Source organism: Bombina bombina, chromosome 5 (genome assembly GCF_027579735.1).
Source record: "Bombina bombina isolate aBomBom1 chromosome 5, aBomBom1.pri, whole genome shotgun sequence".
NCBI lineage: Eukaryota > Metazoa > Chordata > Amphibia > Anura > Bombinatoridae > Bombina > Bombina bombina.
In genome coordinates this window covers 1,089,542,325-1,089,566,789 of record NC_069503.1, presented here as the reverse complement: position 1 = coordinate 1,089,566,789, position 24,465 = coordinate 1,089,542,325, and the positions used below count along the sequence as shown (strand labels likewise).

The 24,465-nt window shown below is 38.9% G+C and overlaps 1 protein-coding gene across 2 annotated transcripts in view; it reads left to right on the top strand.

Moving 5' to 3' along the window:
- The window catches only part of ZFAT (zinc finger and AT-hook domain containing), a 478,376-nt gene extending 455,861 nt beyond the window's left edge, over positions 1–22,515 (top strand). For both annotated transcript variants that reach the window (XM_053715378.1, XM_053715379.1), the window contains exon 16: positions 21,556–22,515. In XM_053715378.1, coding sequence (XP_053571353.1) covers positions 21,556–21,795 — 240 coding nt within the window. In that variant the 3' untranslated portion in view covers positions 21,796–22,515. The remainder of the gene's footprint in view (positions 1–21,555) is intronic.
- The last annotated feature ends 1,950 nt before the right edge of the window (positions 22,516–24,465 follow it).

Genomic DNA, 24,465 nt, shown 5'->3' with positions numbered 1-24,465 from the left:
ACTTTACTTACATTTTTCTGCAAACATTTCTTTCTATGCATTCCAATCTGGACTGATTTATAGACAGGAAAGCTGCTCGATAGCTCATGTCTAGCTAGACTAATTAAAGGGACACTGAACCCATATTTTTTCTTTCGTGATTCACATAGAGCATGCAATTTAAAGCAACTTTCTAATTTACTCCTATTATTAAATTTTCTTAATTCTCTTGGTATCTTTATTTGAAATGCAAGAATGTAAGTTTAGATGTCGGCCCGTTTTTGGTGAACAACCTGGGTTGTTCTTGCTGATTGTTGGATAAATTCTTCCACCAATAAAAAGTGCTGTCCAGAGTTCTGAACCAAAAAAAGCTTAGATGTCTTCTTTTTCAAATAAAGAGAATGAAGAAAAATTTATAATAGGAGTAAATTAGAAAATTGCTTAAAATTGCAAGCTTTATCTGAATCACGAAAGAAAAAAAAATGGGTTCAGTGCCCCTTTAATTCCAGCCTGTTTCTGTGCTTGGCTTTGCATATCTTTGCTTCAACACAAGCGGACAGCTCCACCTATTGGCTATTTTAATCAATGCAATGCTTCTTAATGCTTTTCAATAGCAGTCACGTGACTGAAAAAAAAGGTTGTTATTCTGAAACGGCGCAAATTGAACTGGCGTAAATCGAGGGCCATCTGTCTGTGTGTGTGTGTGTGTGTGTGTGTATATATGTATGTAAGTGCGTTGGAGCCCTTTGCAGTAAAGTAGATGAAAACATATAAAAACATATATTTATGCAATATTCTTTCCTTTAATACAGGTTTAAATAATGTATTTACTGTAAATATTTCACATTCCAGTGTTCTGTGCATAGAAGAATATGTTCTAAGTATTTTTAAATAGATATTCCTATATATTTATATATCTGTATATATCTATACCTACTGTATATGTAATCAGGTATATATATATATATATATTGTACCAAAAAAACATCAGATATATGTAGAAATATTTATTTATGAATAAATAGAACATATTCTGTTATGTGCAGAACATTGGAATGTGAAATATTCATATTTTCATGTCCGGTTAGCACACATGAGAATACTTGATCGGGTTTGTGCGAGAGTGGAGTGTTTTCCCCCCCCCCCCCGCTTTTTTTTCCACTGGGGGAATACGTTTGTAACTCTTCTTTTATATAAATAAGCGGGAAAGCCTACCCAGATGGCAGTATTTTGTGTTGATGGAACCACCCTACCATTTTTGGAAGGGCGGTCTATTGTGGTGACGGAACGACCCTGCCATTTTCGGAATCCACCTGGATGCAGCTTACGCTGCATCCAGGTAGATTAAAAAAATGGCAGGGTGGTGAAAGAATCAACCTGGATGCAGCTTACGCTGCATCCAGGTGGATTCTTTCACCACCCTGCCATCCAGGTGGATTCTTTCACCACCCTGCCATCCAGGTGGATTCTTTCACCACCCCTTTTGCTCTCTCTCCCCCTCTTTTGCTCTCTCTCCCCCCATCTTTTGCTCTCCCCCCCCCTCTTTTGCTCTCTCTCCCCCTTTTTGCTCTCTCTCCCCCTCTTTTGCTTTCTCTCCCCCCTCTCTTGCTCTCTCTCTCCCCCCTCTCTTGCTCTCTCTCTCCCCCTCTCTTGCTCTCTCTCCCCCCTCTCTTTTGCTCTCTCCCCCTCTCTTTTGCTCTCTCCTCCCTCTCTTTTGCTATCTCTCCCCTCTCTTTTGCTATCTCTCCCCTCTCTTTTGCTCTCTCTCCCCTCTCTTTTGCTCTCTCTCCCCTCTCTTTTGCTCTCTCTCCCCTCTCTTTTGCTCTCTCTCCCCTCTCTTTTGTTCTCTCCCCCCTCTCTTTTGCTCTCTCTCCCCCCTCTTTTGCTCTCTCTCCCCTCTCTTTTGCTCTCTCTCCCCTCTCTTTTGCTCTCTCCCCCCTCTCTTTTGCTCTCTCCCCCCTCTCTTTTGCTCTCTCCCCCCTCTCTTTTGCTCTCTCCCCACTCTCTTTTGCTCTCTCCCCACTCTTTTGCTCTCTCCCCACTCTTTTGCTCTCTTTTGCGCTCTCTCCCTCTCTTTTGCTCTCTCCTCCCTCTCTTTTGCTCTCTCCTCCCTCTCTTTTGCTCTCTCTCCCCTCTCTTTTGCTCTCTCTCCCCTCTCTTTTGCTCTCTCTCCCCTCTCTTTTGCTCTCTCTCCCCTCTTTTGCTCTCTCTCCCCCCTTTTGCTCTCTCTCCCCTCTCTTTTGCTCTCTCTCCCCTCTCTTTTGCTCTCTTTCCCCTCTCTTTTGCTCTCTCTCCCCTCTCTTTTGCTCTCTCCCCCCTCTCTTTTGTTCTCTCCCCCCTCTCTTTTGTTCTCTCCCCCCTCTCTTTTGTTCTCTCCCCCCTCTCTTTTGTTCTCTCCCCCTCTCTTTTGCTCTCTCTCCCCCCTCTCTTTTGCTCTCTCTCCCCCCTCTCTTTTGCTCTCTCTCCCCCCTCTCTTTTGCTCTCTCTCCCCCCTCTCTTTTGCTCTCTCTCCCCCCTCTCTTTTGCTCTCTCTCCCCCCTCTCTTTTGCTCTCTCTCCCCCCTCTCTTTTGCTCTCTCTCCCCCCTCCCTTTTGCTCTCTCCCCCTCTCTTTTGCGCTCTCTCTCCCACTCTTTTACGCTCTCTCCCCCTCTCTTTTGCGCTCTCTCTCCCACTCTTTTGCGCTCTCTCCCTCTCTCTTTTGCGCTCTCTCTCCCACTCTTTTATGCTCTCTCCCCCTCTCTTTTACGCTCTCTCCCCCTCTCTTGCTCTCCCTCTCCCCCTCTCTTGCTCTCCCTCTCCCCCTCTCTTGCTCTCCCTCTCCCCCTCTTTTGCTCTCCCTCTCCCCCTCTTTTGCTCTCCCTCTCCCCCTCTTTTGCTCTCCCTCTCCCCTCTTTTGCTCTCCCTCTCCCCTCTTTTGCTCTCCCTCTCCCCTCTTTTGCTCTCCCTCCCCCCTCTTTTGCTCTCTCCCTCCTCTCTTTTGCTCTCTCCCTCCTCTTTTGCTCTCTCCCTCCCCCTCTCTTTTGTTCTCTCGCCCCTTCTCTTTTGCTCTCTCGCCCCTTCTCTTTTGCTCTCTCGCCCCTTCTCTTTTGCTCTCTTGCCCCTTCTCTTTTGCTCTCTCGCCCCTTCTCTTTTGCTCTCTCCCCCTCTCTTTTGCTCTCTCCCCCTCTCTTTTGCTCTCTCCCTCCTCTTTTGCTCTCTCCCCATCTCTTTTGTTCTCTCGCCCCTTCTCTTTTGTTCTCTCCCCCTCTCTTTTGTTCTCTTCCCCTCTCTTTTGCTCTCTTCCCCTCTTTTTTGCGCTGTTTCTCCCCCTCTTTTGCGCTCTCTCTCCCTCTTTTGCGCGCTCTCTCCCTCTTTTGCGCTCTCTCTCCCCCTCTCTTTTGCGCTCTCTCTCCCCCTCTCTTTTGCGCTCTCTCTCCCCCTCTCTTTTGCGCTCTCTCCCCCCTCTCTTTTGCGCTCTCTCCCCCCTCTCTTTTGCGCTCTCTCCCCCCTCTCTTTTGCGCTCTCTCCCCCTCTATTTTGTGCTCTCCCCCTCTCTTTTGCGCTCTCTCCCCACTCTCTTTTGCTCTCTCCCCACTCTCTTTTGCTCTCTCCCCACTCTCGATTGCTCTCTCCCCACTCTCGATTGCTCTCTCCCCCCTCTCTTTTGCTCTCTCCCCCCTCTCTTTTGCTCTCTCCCCCCTCTCTTTTGCTCTCTCCCCCCTCTCTTTTGCTCTCTCCCCCCGCTCTTTTGCGCTCTCTCCCCCCTCTCTTTTGCGCTCTCTCCCCCCTCTCTTTTGCGCTCTCTCCCCCCTCTCTTTTGCGCTCTCTCCCCCCTCTCTTTTGCGCTCTCTCCCCCCTCTCTTTTGCGCTCTCTCCCCCCTCTCTTTTGCGCTCTCGCCCCCCTCTCTTTTGCGCTCTCGCCCCCCTCTCTTTTGCGCTCTCGCCCCCCTCTCTTTTGCTCTCTCCTCCTCTTTTGCTCTCTCCTCCTCTTTTGCTCTCTCCTCCTCTTTTGCTCTCTCTCCCCTTCTCTTTTGCGCTCTCCCCCTTCTATTTTGCTCTCCCTTCTTTTTTGCTCTCCCTCCCTCTCTCTTTTGCTCTCTCCCCTTTCCTTTTTTTTTTTAATTAGGGCACTCCCACTGCCTCCCCTTCCCTGCGGAGCTGGCCTCCCACTCACACCTCCCACCGACACCCGCAGAAGATCGTTACAGATGGTGACACACACAGGGTCACCGTCTGTAACGGTCAGGCATTTGGCCTCATATGGAGGCGGAGCACCGATTGCGCTCCGGCTGGATATGCGGCAGATGCCTGAAGCTTCAGAAGCTCCAGCTCTCAGCTGTTATATTACAGCTGAGAGTTGGAGCTCTTGAAGCTGTCGCACGCACCTCTAACATTCCTTTGAGGATGCGTGCGCAACTGCTGGCGGCGACGGGCGCTTACAAACACAATTATTATATATGATATATATGTAATTTATTATGAAATTTTATAATGAATAAGTACTAGCATAGATATAGTGTATGATTTGCAGTCAGTGTAATTTACCTTCAGTTATTTATCTATCTTTAATTGCCATGTAAACAAAATCATCACAAATCTCATAAAATGGAGATTATTTTTTATCTACAAGATGTTCTGAAAATGCATAATAAGTACTGTGTTTACTTTATATCTTTCAGCCAAAATAAATATTTCTTATAGCAATTCACTTTAATTCTACCGTGCTGAAATATTTATGTTTGCCTTTTAAATACTGATTAAGGTATGTGTTCTTGATATTACTGTTGCTTTTGAATATTATGTAAATGTTTCAGTCTGTTGAGCCACAGTAGTTACAAGAATAATAAAACTGCAATATTAATGTAATCAAAAGAAAAAGAAAATGACAGTATCACTCTTACACCCCCTTTCTTAACTCATTAAACCATGACTGTCAACATGACCTCCCTGTCACTCGTTTTTATGTGCTTAATCACATCCTAATGGTCCCACAACCAATTAATGTTTTCTCTTTCCATCCCCAAACTCTGTTCAGCATATCAATAACTCTACACCAAATGAGTGTTGGCCTCTTTAGTGTTTCTAATCAATAGACTTTTCCCCTAGGTCTGCTGAAATCTTCCCAAGTGAGCACAGGTCAGAAAGTAGTTAAAGGGGCAAACGTAAGGTGCATTTAAAGACTTTTTTTATGCATTAAGATGACTTGCCTATTTTTTTACTGGACCCTCTTGTGATCGCTAAATGCACCATTGCTTTTGTGAGTTTCTGTTGCCCTGTGTGCTTTCATTAACTGTTTTGATATTAACTCTATATTTGCTGTTAGAATGTATTATTTTATGCATAAAAATATAGTTTTAAATATGTTTATCGTATTTATCTCTAGTATCAAAAATGGATTTTCTTAAGAGAATAATATAAACTAAAACCAAAAACCAATAATAAAATGAATTTCAGAGCAAGTAAACGTCTCTCCCTTGGGCAGGGATTTTCAATTCCAACCCTCCCTAATAGGCCAGTTTTTCAGGATTACCTTGGTTGAGAGTAGGTTGATAACCATGTTTACTAATCAGCTAATTATTTTACTTGTGCTCTAGTTTCGATATCCTGAAAATCTGGGCTGTTAGGGAGTCCTGGGATTTAAAAACATTGCTCTTGGGGGACATTGCTATCTGGCTGAAATGTATAACGCTAACAGCACCATTGCTCGATAGGAACATACCTTCACAAGTATGTTATATTCAGGACAGGAACATTAAAGGGAAATGAACCCCACATTTTTTTATTGATGATACAGTTAGAGCATGCAATTTTAATTTTAAATAACTTTCCAATGTATTTCTATCTAATTTGTTTTGTTCCTTTTGTATCATTTGTTTGAAGGTATACCTAGCTAGGCCCAGAAGCTGCTGATTGGTGGCTGCACATATATGCCTCTTGTCATTGGTTTCCAGCTAGCTCCAAGTAGTGCATTACTGCTCCTTCAACAAAATATACCAAGAGAATGGAACAAATGATATTCCAGTTGTAAAAACTCTGCATTGAATTTAATAGTTTTAATAGTACAAATTAAAGAGTCATGAAACTAAAAACTGCAATATTATGCTGCTAAAATGTTACTTTAATTTCCAATAAATTTTATTTAAAGGGAGAGTCAAGTCCAAAATAAACTTTCTTGATTCAAATAGGGCATGTCATTTTAAACAACTTTCCAATTTACTTTTATCACCAATTTTGCTTTGTTCTTGTGGTATTCTTTGTTGAAAGCTAACACCAGGTAGGGTCATATGATAATTTCTTAGACCTTGAAGGCAGCCTCTAATCTGAATGCATTTTGACAGTTTTGCATCACTAGAGGGCGTTAGTTCATGTGTGCCATATAGATAACATTGAGCTCACGCACGTGACGTTACCTAGGAGTCAGCACTGATTGGCAAAAATGCAAGTCTGTCAAAAGAACTGAAATAATGGGCCAGTTTGCAGAGGCTTAGATACAAGGTAATTACAGAGGTAAAATATATATTAATATTAATGTGTTGGTTATGCAAAACTAGGGAATGGGTAATAAATGGATTATTTATCTTTTTAAACAAACAAAATGTATCTTAATTAACTTCATGTATCTCTCTAATGTGGCCACTACAACTTTAACTGTGGCTAAATTATCATCTACCTGAGGAAAACAACTCATGGACCACTCATATGTTTTCATGTATTTGCTTAGTTTGACATTTTATTTGTAATTTGCAATCAGCAAATTGAAACATTTACCTGTTCCATTTGCCAATTTCAATTTCTTTCCTTGTGAATGCAAGCGGTGCAACGATCAGTATTTTAGCTTTATGACTAGAAATATCTCCAAGGGGAACTGTAGCTCTAATAAATGCAAACATTGTGCCAATCAGTTCCTGTTGACTGAATTTACTTTTAAATGCCAGGCCTCCTCTTCCTTTAACCCAAGGGTATGATCTTCTGCGGTAGCCTTTCTTGTTGAGTTTTCAACACATTGCAGGTATTGAAAGGAACATAGATTGCAACTTAGGGAATTAAGGCAGCCATCAACTTCTATTTAATGGTAGGGATTTTTATTCTTTATTATTCTGTAGAGGGGACTGTGCCTGAGGCTATTCTGTAAGAATGTAAATGAGAGTTTTCAGACATAAAGTGGTGTAAACACAGACTTTGAAATGCAAATCCCCATTCAAAATCATAATTTATCATACTAGAAAAATACAAAAATAGATAGCTGTCCCAGGGTTGGCATTTGAAGCAAGATGTTCTAACTTGCGTTAATAATTTATATTGTTGTGACAGACCTCATAAAATCTCATAAAAGAACAAAAATAAAGTTGTGCTGACACCCTGGCCATTTTCTTATAAAAACAAGAATTAATTAGTAACACTGTATGACCAAAAATAATTTTACTCTGTCTTTATATTTTCTTTTAAAGTTAAGTTATGTGTTTGTAGTACTAGTGCAAAGGTAGCTTAGTAGGGGGGTTATTTAGCAATTGTTTTCTTTCATGTAATTGGCAAGAGTCCATGAGTCCATGAGCTAGTGACGTATGGGATATACATTCCTACCAGGAGGGGCAAAGTTTCCCAAACCTCAAACTGCCTATAAATACACCCTTCACCACACCCACAATTCAGTTTTACAAACTTTGCCTCCTATGGAGGTGGTGAAGTAAGTTTGTGCTAGATTTCTATGTTGATATGCGCTTCTGAGCATGCTGAAGCCTGGTTCCTCTCAGAGTGCAGTGAATGACAGAGGGATGTGAAGGGAGTATTACCTATTGAATGCAATGGTCATCCTAACGGGGATCTATTTCATAGGTTCTCTGTTATCAGTCGTAGAGATTCATCTCCTACCTCCCTTTTCAGATCGACGATATACTCTTATAAACCATTACCTCTGCTGATTCTCGTTTCAGTACTGGTTTGGCTATCTACTTTATGTAGATGAGTGTCTTTTGGTAAGTATGTTTTCTTTTATTTATGACACTCTCAGCTATGGTTTGGCACTTTAAATGTAAAGTTCTAAATATAATGTTTGTACTTATATTTGCCATGATTCAGGTTTATAAGTATTTTTCCTTTTTGCAGACTGTCAATTTCATTTTGGGAAATGCACATATTTAAAAAAAAAAAAAAAAAAAAAAAAAAAAAAAAAATTCTTACCAGAAATTTTCAAATTGACTTTCTTCTAAATTGCGGGCTGTTATGCTTGCGGGTGCGCAAAATGCTATAATTTATTGCGTCATTCTTGGCGCGAGACTTTTTGGCGCAAGAATTGCGTTTGTTGACGTATTTTCGTCATTTCCGGCGTCTTAGTTGGCGCCGAGAATTTTCACGTAGTTGCGTCATCTATGACACTCGTGTTTGTTGCAGACATTTTTGGCGCAAAAAATATTTTGTCAGTTGTGGGTGTCATTCTTGGCGCCAGACTTTTGACATTATTTAAGTCTTCATGTATTTTTGCTTCTTGTTTCCAGAGGCTTATTCTGTTTGCATTTTTTCCCATTCCTGAAACTGTCATATAAGAAATTGCTAATTTTGCTTTATATGTTATTTTTTTTCTTACATATTGCAAGATGTCTCAATCTGATCCTGTTTCAGAATCCACTATTGGAATCCTAATGTCGGTTCTACCAAAGCTAAGTGCATGTAATTTGTGATAGTTGACATGACAAACTTTTACACGCAGAAAATATTTCCATTAGTAGTAAGCCATTACCTGTTGTTATTCCTTCAACATCTAATGCTCAGGATATTCCTGTTAATGTGAGAGAATTTGTTTCTAATTCTATTCAGAAGGCTTTGTCTGTCATACCACCTTCTAATAAACGTAAAAGGTCTTTTAAAACTTCTCATAAAATTGATGAATTTTTAAATGACCGACAACATTCTGATTCATCTATCTCTGATGAAGATCTATCTGGTTCAGAAGATTCTGCCTCAGATATTGACACTGACAAATCTTCATACTTATTTAAAATGGAGTATATTTGTTCCTTATTGAAAGAGGTGTTGATTGCATTACATATGGAGGAGACTAGTTGATATTAAAACTAGTAAACATTTAAATTCAGTTTTTAAACCTCATGTAGTTATCCCAGAGGTTTTTCCAGTTCCTGATGCTATTTCAGATGTAATTTCTAGGGAATGGAATAGACTGGGTACTTCTTTTACTCCTTCTTCAAGGTTTAAGAAGCTGTACCCTTTGCCGTCTGATAGATTGGAGTTTTGGGAAAAGATCCCCAAAGCTGATGGGGCCATCTCTACTCTTGCTAAATGTACTACTATTCCTACAGCAGATAGTACTTCTTTTAAAGATCCTTTAGATAGAAAACTTGAATCTTATCTAAGGAACTCTCATTTATGTTCAGGTCATCTTCTTAGGCCTGCTATTTCTTTGGCTGATGTTACAGCTGCTTTAACTTTTTGGTTGGAAACCCTAGCACAACAAGTTTCAGATCATAATGTGTATAGCATTGTTAAGTTAATTCAACATGCTAATAATTTCATTTGTGATGCCATTTTTAATATCATCAGAATTGATGTCAGATATATGTATTTAGCTATATTAGCTAGAAGAGCTTTATGGCATAAATCTTGGAATGCTGATATGACTTCTAAATCAACGTTGCTATCTCTCTCTCTTTCCAAGGTAATAAATTATTTGGTTCTCAGTTGGATTCAATTATTTCAACTGTCACTGGGGGGATGGGAGCTTTTTTGCCTCAGGATAAAAAATCTAAGGGTAAATTTAAGGCTGCTAATCGTATTCGTTCCTTTCGACAAAATAAGGAACAGAAACCTGATCCTTCCCCTAAGGGAACGGTTTCCAATTGGAAGCCTTCTTCAGTCTGGAATAAATCAAAGCCATTTAAAAGATCTAAATCAGCCCCCAAGTCCGCGTGAAGGTGCGGCCCTCATTACAGCTCAGCAGGTAGGGGGCAGACTAAAATTCTTCAAGGATGTTTGGATCAATTCAATCCAAACTCATTGGATTCAGAACATTGTTTCTCAAGGGTACCAAATAGGTTTCAAAGTAAGACCGCCTGTGAGAAGTTTCTTTCTCTCATTCCAGTGAACCCAGAAAAGGCTCAGGCTTTCCTGAAGTGTGTTTCAGACCTGGAGGTATCTGGGGTAATTATGCCAGTTCCTGTTCAGGAACGGGGTCTGGGGATTTATTCAAATCTGTTTATTGTCCCAAAGAAGTATAATTATTTCAGACCAGTTCTGGATCTAAAAATTTTGAACCGTTATGTGAGAATACCAACATTCAAAATGGTGACTATAAGGACTATTCTGCCTTTTGTTCAGCAAGGGCATTATATGTCCACAATAGACTTACAGGATGCATATCTTCATATTCCGATTCATCCAGATCACCATCAGTTCCTGAGATTCTCTTTTCTAGACAAGCATTACCAATTTGTTGCTCTTCCTTTTGTCCTAGCGACAGCTCCAAGGATCTTTTCAAAGGTTCTCGGTGCCCTACTCTTTGTAATCAGAGAGCGGGATATTCCGGTGTTTCCTTATTTGGATGATATCTTGGTACTTGCTCAGTCTTTACGTTCTGCAGAATCTCACACGACTAGTGTTGTTTCTTCAAAAACATGGTTGGAGGATCAATTTACCAAAAAGTTCTTTGACTCCTCAGACAAGGTTTCCAAATAGATTCAGTATCCATGACTTTGTCTCTAACAGACAAGAGACGTCTGAAATTGGTTGCAGCATGTCGTAACCTTCAGTTTCAATCATTCCCTTCAGTAGCTATGTGCATGGAGGTTTTAGGTCTCATGACTGCAGAATCGGACGCGATCCCTTTTGCTCATTTTCACATGAGACCTCTTCAACTTTGTATGCTGAATCAATGGTGCAGGGATTATACAAGGATATCACAATTAATATCCTTAAATCCCAATGTTCGACTATCTCTGACTTGGTGGTTTGATCACCATCGTTTAGTTCAAAGGGCCTCTTTTGTTCATCCAACCTGGACTGTGATTACAACAGATGCAAATCTTTCAGGTTGGGGAGCTGTCTGGGGACCTCTGACAGCACAGGGGGTTTGGAAGTCTCAAGAGGCAAGATTACCAATCAATATTTTGGAACTCCGTGCGATTCTCAGAGCTCTTCAGTTTTGGCCTCTTCTGAAGAGAGAACAGTTTATTTGTTTTCAGACAGACAATGTCACAACCGTGGCGTATGTCAATCATCAAGGTGGGACTCACAGTCCTCTAGCTATGAAAGAAGTATCTCGGATACTTGCTTGGGCGGAATCCAGCTCCTGTCTAATTTCTGCGGTCCATATCCCAGGTATAGACAATTGGGAAGCGGATTATCTCAGTCGCCAGACTTTACATCTGGGAGAGTGGTCTCTTCACCTAGATGTGTTTTTTCAGATTGTTCAGATGTGGGGGCTTCCAGAAATAGATCTGATGGCTTCTCATTTAAACAGGAAACTTCCCAGGTATCTGTCCAGGTCCAGGGATCCTCAGGCGGAAGCCTCTAGTTCTTCTTCCAAGAGTGATTTCCAAAATCATAATGGAGCGTTTGTTTGTACTGCTGGTGGCTCCAGCATGGCCACACAGGTTTTGGTATGCGGATCTTGTTCGGATGTCCAGTTGCCAACTTTGGCCACTTCCGTTAAGGCCAGACCTTCTATCTCAAGGCCCATTTTTCCATCAGAATCTCAAATCATTAAATTTGAAGGTATGAAGATTGAACACTTAGTGCTTATTCATAGAGGTTTCTCTCATTCAGTGATTAATACTATGTTGCATGCTCGTAAATCTGTGTCTAGAAAGATTTATTACTGAGTTTGGAAGACTTACATTTCATGGTGTTCTTCTCATAAATTCTCTTGGCATTCTTCTAGAATTCCTAGAATTTTTCGGTTTCTTCAGGATGGTTTAGATAAGGGTTTGTCTGCAAGTTCCTTAAAAAGGACAAATCTCTGCTCTTTCTGTTCTATTTCACAGAAAATTGCTAATCTTCCTGATATTCATTGTTTTGTACAGGCTTTGGTTCGTATTAAGCCTGTCATTAAATCAATCTCTCCTCCTTGGAGTCTTAATTTGTTTTTAAAAGCTTTACAGGCTCCTCTGTTTGAGCCTATGCATTCTCTAGACATTAAATTACTTTCTTGGAAAGTATTGGTCCTTTTGGTCATCGCTTCTGCTCAAAGAGTTTCTTAATTATCTGCTCTTTCTTGTGAGTCTCCTTTTCTGATTTTTCATCAGGATAAGGTGGTATTGCGGACTTCATTTACATTTTTACCTAAGGTTGTGAATTCCAACAACATTAGTAGAGAAATTGTTGTTTCTTCATTGTGTCCTAATCCTAAGAATTCTCTGGAGAGATCTTTACATTCTTTGGTGTGGTAAGAGCTTTGAAATATTATGTTGAAGCTACTAAAGATTTCAGAAAGACTTCTAGTCTATTTGTTATGTTTTCTGGTTCTAGGAAAGGTCAGAAGGCTTCTGCCATTTCTTTGGCATCTTGGTTAAAGCTTTTGATTCATCATGTTTATTTGGAGTCGGGTAAATCCCCGCCTCAGAGGATTACGGCTCATTCTACTAGGTCAGTTTCTACTTGGTCAGTTTCTACTTCCTGGGCTTTTAAGAATGAAGCTTCTGTTGATCATATTTGCAAAGCAGCTACTTGGTCTTCTTTGCATACTTTTACTAAATTCTACCATTTTGATGTTTTCTCTTCTTCAGAAACAGTTTTTGGTAGAAAAGTACTTCAGGCAGCTGTTTCAGTTTGATTCTTCTGCTTATAATTTCAGTTTTATTCATTTTAAAGATTAAAACTTTTGATTTGGGTTGTGGATTAATTTTTCAGCAGAATTGGCTGTCTTTATTTTTATCCCTCCCTCTCTAGTGACTCTTGCGTGGAGTTCCACATCTTGGGTATTGCTATCCCATACGTCACTAGCTCATGGACTCTTGCCAATTACATGAAAGAAAACATAATTTATGTAAGAATTTACCTAATAAATTAATTTCTTTCATATTGGCAAGAGTCCATGAGACCCACCCTTTTTATGGTGGTTATGTTTTTTTTGTATAAAGCACAATTATTCCAATTCCTTGTTGATGCTTTTGCTCCTTTCTTATCACCCCACTTCTTGGCTATTCATTAAACTGAATTGTGGGTGTGGTGGGGGGTGTATTTATAGGCATTTTGAGGTTTGGGAAACTTTGCCCCTCCTGGTAGGAATGTATATCCCATACGTCACTAGCTCATGGACTCTTGCCAATATGAAAGAAATAATTTAGGTAAGAATTTACCTGATAAATTCATGTTTTTTTTCCTTAAAAAATAAAATCAAAGTACTTTTAATTTCCTTACATAGACTAACAATTATTGTCCCCTTTCCCCTGTCTTCCTCGGAATGCTGTTTTTTATGTCTTATAGCCTCCGATGTTAAAGTGTGCATGGAACATTACCAGAAATAACGGCACAATTTCAACTGATAATGTACCTCTAGCACATGCACAGTAGTTCACAAAGGGAACTTCCCTGTGACTTAGCTGGAAACAGTGAATTGGCACTGGTATAACTATTTAATAGGCGGGTGAGCACATTCTAATTAAAGTATAGAAAGAGTGGGGCCGCTCTATACATTACAACACTATACTACAAGATGAATGAAGGGGCATTGAGAGACATATAGTGCACTTGCCAGAGGCGTAACTAGAAACCACAGGGCCCAGGTGCAAGAATCTAAGAAATGCCCCCACTCCCAAAAAAAGTGAATTTGATACATCTTTTTTTTTTTTTTTTTTTACAATTAACACAGAAAAAAATGTGTATCAGATTACATGTCTGCAAAAGGAGGTACCCTGTGCCCACAGTCTGAGATGGTCTGACCCCTTATTACTGTATATAGTGACACTGTTTAACCCACCAGAACTGTATATAGTGAGTTAGTGACACAGTCTGTAATCTGCTGGTGAGATGGCTGACCTGACCCTAACTGCCCCAGTACTTTATAAAGTGACCACAGTAGTCTGTGACATGGTCCAGCCCCCCCGTACTTATATATATAGTGGTACTGTATAGTGACACTGTTTACCCCTCGCCCCCCATGCTGTAGTTACAAGGTCTGTAATTTGTTCGTTCCACAAACATACACACACACATATACATGCATAAATACACATACAGTCACATACATACATATACACATACACACATAAACACCAATGGGTAAAACAGAAACACTAACCCCTGTAGTCAGAGACACTAGTGAAGCATCATGTCACACTCACATGATATCGGTGCAGGCAGTGGCAGGTCAACGTTTTTTATTGTAAAAAAAAAAAAATTTAAGCTGGGCCCCCACCCTTGGGGGGCCCAGTCGCAATTGCAACCTCTGCACCCCCTGTAGTTTAGTCCCTGGCATTTGTAATTATGCTCATTTGAAATTGGCTGTCTCATTACGGGTGGATGAAGTGTAACAGTAGTCTTGTACACACACACACAACATGCAACCATTACCAAGCATTCAAGAAACTCCTTACAGCCATCTAATTTATAAAAAGGCAATGGAAATTCTCCTAATATAGCGAAACAACTTCTGTTTATTGCATATCAAGATCAGAGCAAAAACACAACGTTTCGGGGCCAATGCCCCTTAATCATGTGATAAAGTTACATGCACAACACTCCTGGTTAAATAGGCATTTACCTAGGGATTTAACCCTTATATTCTAAACAGGAACCTGCTTAAGAAATCTTTAGCGCCATCTTCAGACCATACATAGTTGTGCAAAATTTAAAAACAGCTATGAAGCCCCTTTGGAAAAAATGTGTATACAATGTTACTGTTACTTCATACATATCATTTTAAACATAAAGCAACCAGTGATACATATGACAGAGGGTACAGAGTATATGAACACATACTCGATACTTAACAACATTTAAAGATGTTACAACCAAAAAGTGTTCATATAACAGACCATCATAAGTAGGGACAAATACCATTTCTTTCATGTAATTAGCAAGAGTCCAGGAGCTAGTGACGTATGGGATATACATTCCTACCAGGAGGGGCAAAGTTTCCCAAACCTCAAAATGCCTATAAATACACCCCTCACCACACCCACAATTCAGTTTTACAAACTTTGCCTCCTATGGAGGTGGTGAAGTAAGTTTGTGCTAGATTCTACGTTGATATGCGCTCCGCAGCAAGTTGGAGCCCGGTTTTCCTCTCAGCGTGCAGTGAATGTCAGAGGGATGTGAGGAGAGTATTGCCTATTTGAATGCAGTGATCTCCTTCTACGGGGTCTATTTCATAGGTTCTCTGTTATCGGTCGTAGAGATTCATCTCTTACCTCCCTTTTCAGATCGACGATATACTCTTATTTATATACCATTACCTCTGCTGATTCTCGTTTCAGTACTGGTTTGGCTTTCTACAAACATGTAGATGAGTGTCCTGGGGTAAGTATATCTTATTTTCTGTGACACTCTAAGCTATGGTTGGGCACTTTGTTTATAAAGTTCTAAATATATGTATTCAAACATTTATTTGCCTTGACTCAGAATGTTCAACATTCCTTATTTTTCAGACAGTCAGTTTCATATTTGGGATAATGCATTTGAATTAATCATTTTTCTTACCTTCAAAAATTTGACTCTTTTTTCCCTGTGGGCTGTTAGGCTCGCGGGGGCTGAAAATGCTTCATTTTATTGTGTCATTCTTGGCGCGGACTTTTTTGGCGCAAAAAATCTTTTCCGTTTCCGGCGTCATACGTGTCGCCGGAAGTTGCGTCATTTTTTGACGTTATTTTGCGCCAAAAGTGTTGGCTTTCCGGATGTGGCGTCATTTTTGGCGCCAAAAGCATTTAGGCGTCAAATAATGTGGGCGTCTTATTTGGCGCTAAAAAATATGGGCGTCGCTTTTGTCTCCACATTATTTAAGTCTCATTTTTCATTGCTTCTGGTTGCTAGAAGCTTGTTCTTTGGCATTTTTTCCCATTCCTGAAACTGTCATTTAAGGAATTTGATCAATTTTGCTTTATATGTTGTTTTTTCTCTTACATATTGCAAGATGTCTCACGTTGCATCTGAGTCAGAAGATACTTCAGGAAAATCGCTGTCTAGTGCTGGATCTACCAAAGCTAAGTGTATCTGCTGTAAACTTTTGGTAGCTATTCCTCCGGCTGTTGTTTGTATTAATTGTCATGACAAACTTGTTAATGCAGATAATATTTCCTTTAGTAAAGTACCATTGCCTGTTGCAGTTCCTTCAACATCTAAGGTGCAGAATGTTCCTGATAACATAAGAGATTTTGTTTCTGAATCCATCAAGAAGGCTATGTCTGTTATTTCTCCTTCTAGTAAACGTAAAAAATCTTTTAAAACTTCTCTCCCTACAGATGAATTTTTAAATGAACATCATCATTCTGATTCTGATGACTCTTCTGGTTCAGAGGATTCTGTCTCAGAGATTGATGCTGATAAATCTTCATATTTATTTAAAATGGAATTTATTCGTTCTTTACTTAAAGAAGTACTAATTGCTTTAGAAATAGAGGATTCTGGTCCTCTTGATACTAATTCTAAACGTTTAGATAAGGTATTTAAATCTCCTGTGGTTATTCCAGAAGTTTTTCCTGTTCCTAATGCTATTTCTGCAGTAATTTCCAAAGAATGGGATAAATTGGGTAATTCATTTACTCCTTCTAAACGTTTTAAGCAATTATATCCTGTGCCGTCTGACAGATTATAATTTTGGGACAAAATCCCTAAAGTTGATGGGGCTATTTCTACCCTTGCTAAACGTACTACTATTCCTACGTCAGATGGTACTTCGTTTAAAGATCCTTTAGATAGGAAAATTGAATCCTTTCTAAGAAAAGCTTATCTGTGTTCAGGTAATCTTCTTAGACCTGCTATATCATTGGCTGATGTTGCTGCAGCTTACGTTTTTTCAAAGAAATGTGCATCAATTCTGTTCACAATCTTTGGATTCAGAACATTGTTTCAGAAGGGTACAGAATTGGTTTCAAGATGAGACCTCCTGCAAAGAGATTTTTTCTTTCCCGTGTCCCAGTAAATCCAGTGAAAGCTCAAGCATTTCTGAATTGTGTTTCAGATCTAGAGTTGGCTGGAGTAATTATGCCAGTTCCAGTTCCGGAACAGGGGATGGGGTTTTATTCAAATCTCTTCATTGTACCAAAGAAGGAGAATTCCTTCAGACCAGTTCTGGATCTAAAAATATTGAATCGTTATGTAAGGATACCAACGTTCAAGATGGTAACTGTAAGGACTATCTTGCCTTTTGTTCAGCAAGGGCATTATATGTCCACAATAGATTTACAGGATGCATATCTGCATATTCCGATTCACCCAGATCATTATCAATTCCTGAGATTCTCTTTTCTGGACAAGCATTACCAGTTTGTGGCTCTGCCGTTTGGCCTAGCTACAGCTCCAAGAATTTTTACAAAGGTTCTCGGTGCCCTTCTGTCTGTAATCAGAGAACAGGGTATTGTGGTATTTCCTTATTTGGACGATATCTTGGTACTTGCTCAGTCTTTACATTTAGCAGAATCTCATACAAATCGACTTGTGTTGTTTCTTCAAGATCATGGTTGGAGGATCAATTTACCAAAAAGTTCATTGATTCCTCAGACAAGGGTAACCTTTCTGGGTTTCCAGATAGATTCAGTGTCCATGACTCTGTCTTTAACAGACAAGAGACGTCTAAAATTGATTTCAGCTTGTCGAAACCTTCAGTCACAATCATTCCCTTCGGTAGCCTTATGCATGGAAATTCTAGGTCTTATGACTGCTGCATCGGACGCGATCCCCTTTGCTCGTTTTCACATGCGACCTCTTCAGCTCTGTATGCTGAATCAATGGTGCAAGGATTACACAAAGATATCTCAATTAATATCTTTAAAACCGATTGTACGACACTCTCTAACGTGGTGGACAGATCACAATCGTTTAATTCAGGGCGCTTCTTTTGTGCTTCCGACCTGGACTATAATTTCAACAGATGCAAGTCTCACAGGTTGGGGAGCTGTGTGGGGATCTCTGACGGCACAAGGAGTTTGGGAATCTCAGGAGGTGAGATTACCGATCAATATTTTGGAACTCCGTGCAATTTTCAGAGCTCTTCAGTTTTGGCCTCTTCTGAAGAGAGAATCGTTCATTTGTTTTCAGACAGACAATGTCACAACTGTGGCATACATCAATCATCAAGGAGGGACTCACAGTCCTCTGGCTATGAAAGAAGTATCTCGAATTTTGGTTTGGGTGGAATCCAGCTCCTGTCTAATTTCTGCGGTTCATATCCCAGGTATAGACAATTGGGAAGCGGATTATCTCAGTCGCCAAACGTTGCATCCGGGCGAATGGTCTCTTCACCCAGAGGTATTTCTTCAGATTGTTCAAATGTGGGAACTTCCAGAAATAGATCTGATGGCGTCTCATCTAAACAAGAAACTTCCCAGGTATCTGTCCAGATCCCGGGATCCTCAGGCGGAGGCAGTGGATGCATTATCACTTCCTTGGAAATATCATCCTGCCTATATCTTTCCGCCTCTAGTTCTTCTTCCAAGAGTAATCTCCAAGATTCTGAAGGAATGCTCGTTTGTTCTGCTGGTAGCTCCGGCATGGCCTCACAGGTTTTGGTATGCGGATCTTGTCCGGATGGCCTCTTGCCAACCGTGGACTCTTCCGTTAAGACCAGACCTTCTGTCGCAAGGTCCTTTTTTCCATCAGGATTTGAAATCCTTAAATTTAAAGGTATGGAGATTGAACGCTTGATTCTTGGTCAAAGAGGTTTCTCTGACTCTGTGATTAATACTATGTTACAGGCGCGTAAATCTGTATCTAGAGAGATATATTATAGAGTCTGGAAGACTTATATTTCTTGGTGTCTTTCTCATCATTTTTCTTGGCATTCTTTTAGAATACCGAGAATTTTACAGTTTCTTCAGGATGGTTTAGATAAGGGTTCGTCCGCAAGTTCCTTGAAAGGACAAATCTCTGCTCTTTCTGTTCTTTTTCACAGAAAGATTGCTATTCTTCCTGATATTCATTGTTTTGTACAAGCTTTGGTTCGTATAAAACCTGTCATTAAGTCAATTTCTCCTCCTTGGAGTTTGAATTTGGTTCTGGGAGCTCTTCAAGCTCCTCCGTTTGAACCTATGCATTCATTGGACATTAAATTACTTTCTTGGAAAGTTTTGTTCCTTTTGGCAATCTCTTCTGCCAGAAGAGTTTCTGAATTATCTGCTCTTTCTTGTGAGTCTCCTTTTCTGATTTTTCATCAGGATAAGGCGGTGTTGCGAACTTCTTTTGAATTTTTACCTAAAGTTGTGAATTCCAACAACATTAGTAGAGAAATTGTGGTTCCTTCATTATGTCCTAATCCTAAGAATTCTAAGGAGAAATCATTGCATTCTTTGGATGTAGTTAGAGCTTTGAAATATTATGTTGAAGCTACTAAGACTTTCCGAAAGACTTCTAGTCTATTTGTTATCTTTTCCGGTTCCAGGAAAGGTCAGAAGGCCTCTGCCATTTCTTTGGCATCTTGGTTGAAATCTTTAATTCATCATGTTTATGTCGAGTCGGGTATAACTCCGCCTCAAAGGATTACCGCTCATTCTACTAGGTCAGTTTCTACTTCCTGGGCGTTTAGGAATGAAGCTTCGGTTGATCAGATTTGCAAAGCAGCAACTTGGTCCTCTTTGCATACTTTTACTAAATTCTACCATTTTTATGTATTTTCTTCTTCTGAAGCAGTTTTTGGTAGAAAAGTACTTCAGGCAGCGGTTTCAGTTTGAATCTTCTGCTTATGTTTTTCATTAAACTTTATTTTGGGTGTGGATTATTTTCAGCAGGAATTGGCTGTCTTTATTTTATCCCTCCCTCTCTAGTGACTCTTGTGTGGAAAGATCCACATCTTGGGTAATCATTATCCCATACGTCACTAGCTCATGGACTCTTGCTAATTACATGAATGAAAACATAATTTATTTAAGAACTTACCTGATAAATTCATTTCTTTCATATTAGCAAGAGTCCATGAGGCCCGCCCTTTTTTGTGGTGGTTATGATTTTTGTATAAAGCACAATTATTCCAATTCCTTATTTTATATGCTTTCGCACTTTTTTATCACCCCACTTCTTGGCTATTCGTTAAACTGAATTGTGGGTGTGGTGAGGGGTGTATTTATAGGCATTTTGAGGTTTGGGAAACTTTGCCCCTCCTGGTAGGAATGTATATCCCATAAGTCACTAGCTCATGGACTCTTGCTAATATGAAAGAAATGAATTTATCAGGTAAGTTCTTACATAAATTATGTTTTTGACAGTTAAGAACCTAAATATGCATAATCATACATAGTATGATTATTATAAAGAGCACAGAAAATATATAACAAGCTCATAAAGTATAACATTAATATGCATGAATAGGAACTAACCAGAAATAATAACCAAGAAAGATATTGGAAATATTAGTTAAAAGTTGACCAATTAATTTCCCTATTCATCCCCTTTCGGTCCCAAGGTATCTAATTTAAAGATTTAAAATGCTTCACGTTGTTTAAGTAACAGATCTCTGTTACCACCCCGTCTAGGGGTTTTGATCTGTTCAATAACTTGGAGCCGAAGTTGGCTGATTTGATGGCCTGCTGATGGAACCAAAGGGGATACATTTTCCGCAACTCTATGTATGGTCTGAAGATGGAGCTAAAGATTTCTTAAGCAGGTTGCTGTTTAGAATGGAAGGGTTAAATTTCTAGGTAAATGCCTATTTAACCAGGTGTGTTGTGCATGTAATTTTATCACATGATTAAGGGGCATTGGCCCCGAAACGTCGTGTTTTTGCTCTGATCTTGATATGCAATAAACAGAAGTTTTTTTGCTTTGTTTTCTTGGTATTCTTAGATGAAAGCTAAACCTAGGAGGTTCATATGCTGATTTCTAAGCCCTTGAAGGCCGCCTCTTCTCTCAGGGCATTTTGAAAGTTTTTCACCACTAGAGGGTGTTAGTTCATGTGTGTCATATAGATAACACTGTGCTCATGCATGTGGAGTTTCTAGGAGCTAGCACTAATTGACTAAACTGCAAGTCTGTCAAAAGAACTGAAATAAGGGGGCAGTTTGCAGAGGCTTAGATACAAGATTATCACAGAGGTAAAAAGTATATTAATAAAACCGTGTTGGTTATGCAAAACTAGGGAATGGGTAATAAAGGGATTATCTATCTTTTTAAACAATAAAAATTCTGGTGTAGACTATCCCGTTAACACTTTTTTTTCTATCTGTTTACAGTAATATTACAACCTAGGTTTTTCCATTTAATTGTACTTGCATTTTGCTTAATGGCAATATGTTTTATGCTGTTAGAATGCTGGTCAACATCTATGTGGTGTTTAGAGATCACGTGGTTAACAAGAAGTGTCAACAGTATTAGTTGAAACTGTATTTGCCCAAAGGTGCAGTAATTATTTGACTTAATACGCTCTGGGTTAAAGATTAACTCTCTTGCTGCAGTGATGGTTATATACATTTATATCCAATGATGTAAATTCCCCTTCATTTTTTTAGGTGACAGAAGAGGAGCGCACAGCCAATCACACGGTAATGATCCAAGAAGCCTTGCAGCAAGCATCAGTGGGTTTAAGTGAACAGCACCACCTTGTGGTTTCATCTGATGATGTTGAAGGGATTGAAACCGTTACGGTATATACACAAGGAGAAGACGCTTCTGAGTACATAGTTTATGTACAGGAAGCTATGCAGCCTGTTGCAGATGGTACAATGGAACACATTTTGCAAGAAATATGATCTATATTTAAACAATCATTTTACAAAAGAACTTGCATGGACATTGAGTCTACACAATGTAATTATTTTAATACATAAGAAAAAAAAAAAGACTTTTCATTTTATTGGCATATTTTCATGATTTTTTTCCATTCCCATGCACTGTAGGTGGGGACAGCAGAGGCAATTTGTAATGGTACTGGAATTTAAATTCTTTAATTATCTTCAGAATATATATACTGTTTAAATCATGATACATTCAAAATTTACCATTTAATGTATACAAATAATCAGCAATGTGTATAGCACCTATAATTTAGTTTATTTATGTTGTATCCTTTTTTTGTAATATTTTTTTTTTAAATCATTATATAGAAAGATAAGACATTTTTCTCTGTAAAATTAAAAGCTTACATTATCACATTCTATTTTTATTCAAATAAAAGTGGTTTGCATTTAAATGGCATGTTTCATATTGCAATATGATTTACATTAAACAAGTTAATTTATTGTTTTCTTTTTGGATATAATAAAGAAGAAAAATATGACAGAACATATATGTGTATAAATAAAATGATAAAGCATCAATTTACATTTAAAAAATGCTTTTACTATGTAGGTGTTGTTATATATTTTAGAATACAATATTAATTATGACTATCTCCGCAGTAACTTTCACGTGTTGTATATTTTATATAAGGTTACAGATATAATTAAAACTATCTCAGCGGTAACCTCCAATATATTTGTATTTTTATTTTTTAGTAGTTCTAATCATGTGATAGCTTTTTAAACACAGTGAATTATATTTGTGAAGTAAAGAGGATGCAGTTTGGAAAGATATATACAGATTTATTAAACAAGCTACTAACGAGCGATATACCATTTAATTATACACAAAACAAATTCTCTGATACAATATGAAATTAAATCTATTATTTTGTTTAGTTTTTAACCCTATGGGTAAAAATTTAACAGTGACATTTATTACAAAGTAAAATGAACCAGCATGGACCAATTATGCAGTATGTGTTACTAACAATGGTTATTTAATATAATCTTAGCCAAATATTATCATTAAAATTAGGTTTTGTTAACTTAAAAATACAATGTAATCAGTCAGATTCAGAATGTATATCTACAGCCGAAGGAACGCATAAGAACCTCTCTAATGCCTCAACAAGTCTCAACTTTAGGGAATATAAAACTAATAAAATAAAATATACTTAAACACAACACCAGGGTTGTTCCTACAATAAACTGAATTAAGTGAACACTATCTGTAACAAGATTTTCTGATATTGGTAGCTGAATTAGATTCCTAGACAATATAAATTAGACTATAGGGATAAGTACATATAACAGTTGGGCCTATAATCATCTAATACAAATCTTAATAAGGACCTTAAATGCAACAACTACTTATATATTAAGACTTTTTTTTATAAAATAATTTTTATTGAGGTTATATATGTGTGGTACAGCTTATACAATGTAAAATGAATACACATTATAAAGACTTAGCATCACACTTAAAATTACAAAAACTTTGCGAGGGGATGCTAAAAATTACGTCCTCTCTTAAAACCTATTTTTTTACAGAGGTCACCTTGCGTTTACATATTTTCATTCTATGGGTCTTCTGACTGTTCCACAATAAACAATAAAGGTGTGACCTTTGAGATAAGTTTAGTCTACTAAGGCACCTCATCAGTACAATTTTATACACTCTTGTGGTGGGAGATGTCAAGTCTCCCCTCTGCTTTAATATATTAATACCGTGAGGTAGCCCGTCTTCCTCTGCACCTGGCTTGTCTAGGGGGGGAGGGAGGCTGAAAGGTTGTATATCGGTAATCCTCTAGGGTCTGGTACAGCATAAGGGGTAGGGGTTTAGGGGGTCTCACCTGTTGGCAACTATTCTAATCTGACCGGTCAACCCGACTATGGAATTTTACGGGTCCACATCGATTACCACGGTTCCCATATAAGGCAGTAGTCATTTAATTGTCTGCGTCCTCTAAAGACATAGTTTCTTTCATGTAATTAGCAAGAGTCCATGAGCTAGTGACGTATGGGATATACATTCCTACCAGGAGGGGCAAAGTTTCCCAAACCTCAAAATGCCTATAAATACACCCCTCACCACACCCACAATTCAGTTTTACAAATTTTGCCTCCCGTGGAGGTGGTGAAGTAAGTTTGTGCTAGATTCTTCGTTGATATGCGCTTCACAGCAGGCTGGAGCCCGGTTTTCCTCTCAGAGTGCAGTGAATGTCAGAGGGATGTGAAAAGAGTATTGCCTATTTGAATACCATGGTCTCCTTCTACAGGATCTATTTCATAGGTTCTCTGTTATCGGTCGTAGAGATTCATCTCTTACCTCCCTTTTCAGATCGACGATATACTCTTATATACCATTACCTCTACTGATTCTCGTTTCAGTACTGGTTTGGCTATCTACTATATGTAGATGAGTGTCCTGGGGTAAGTAAATCTTATTTTTTTTGTGACACTCTAAGCTATGGTTGGGCACTTTATATGTAAGGTTATAAATATATGTCTTTAAACTTATATTTGCCATGATTCAGGATAATTAGTATTCCTTTATAATTCAGACTGTCAGTTTCATTATTTGGGATAATGCATTTTAATTCAATTTATTTTTCATTACCTTGAAAATTCTCAATTGAC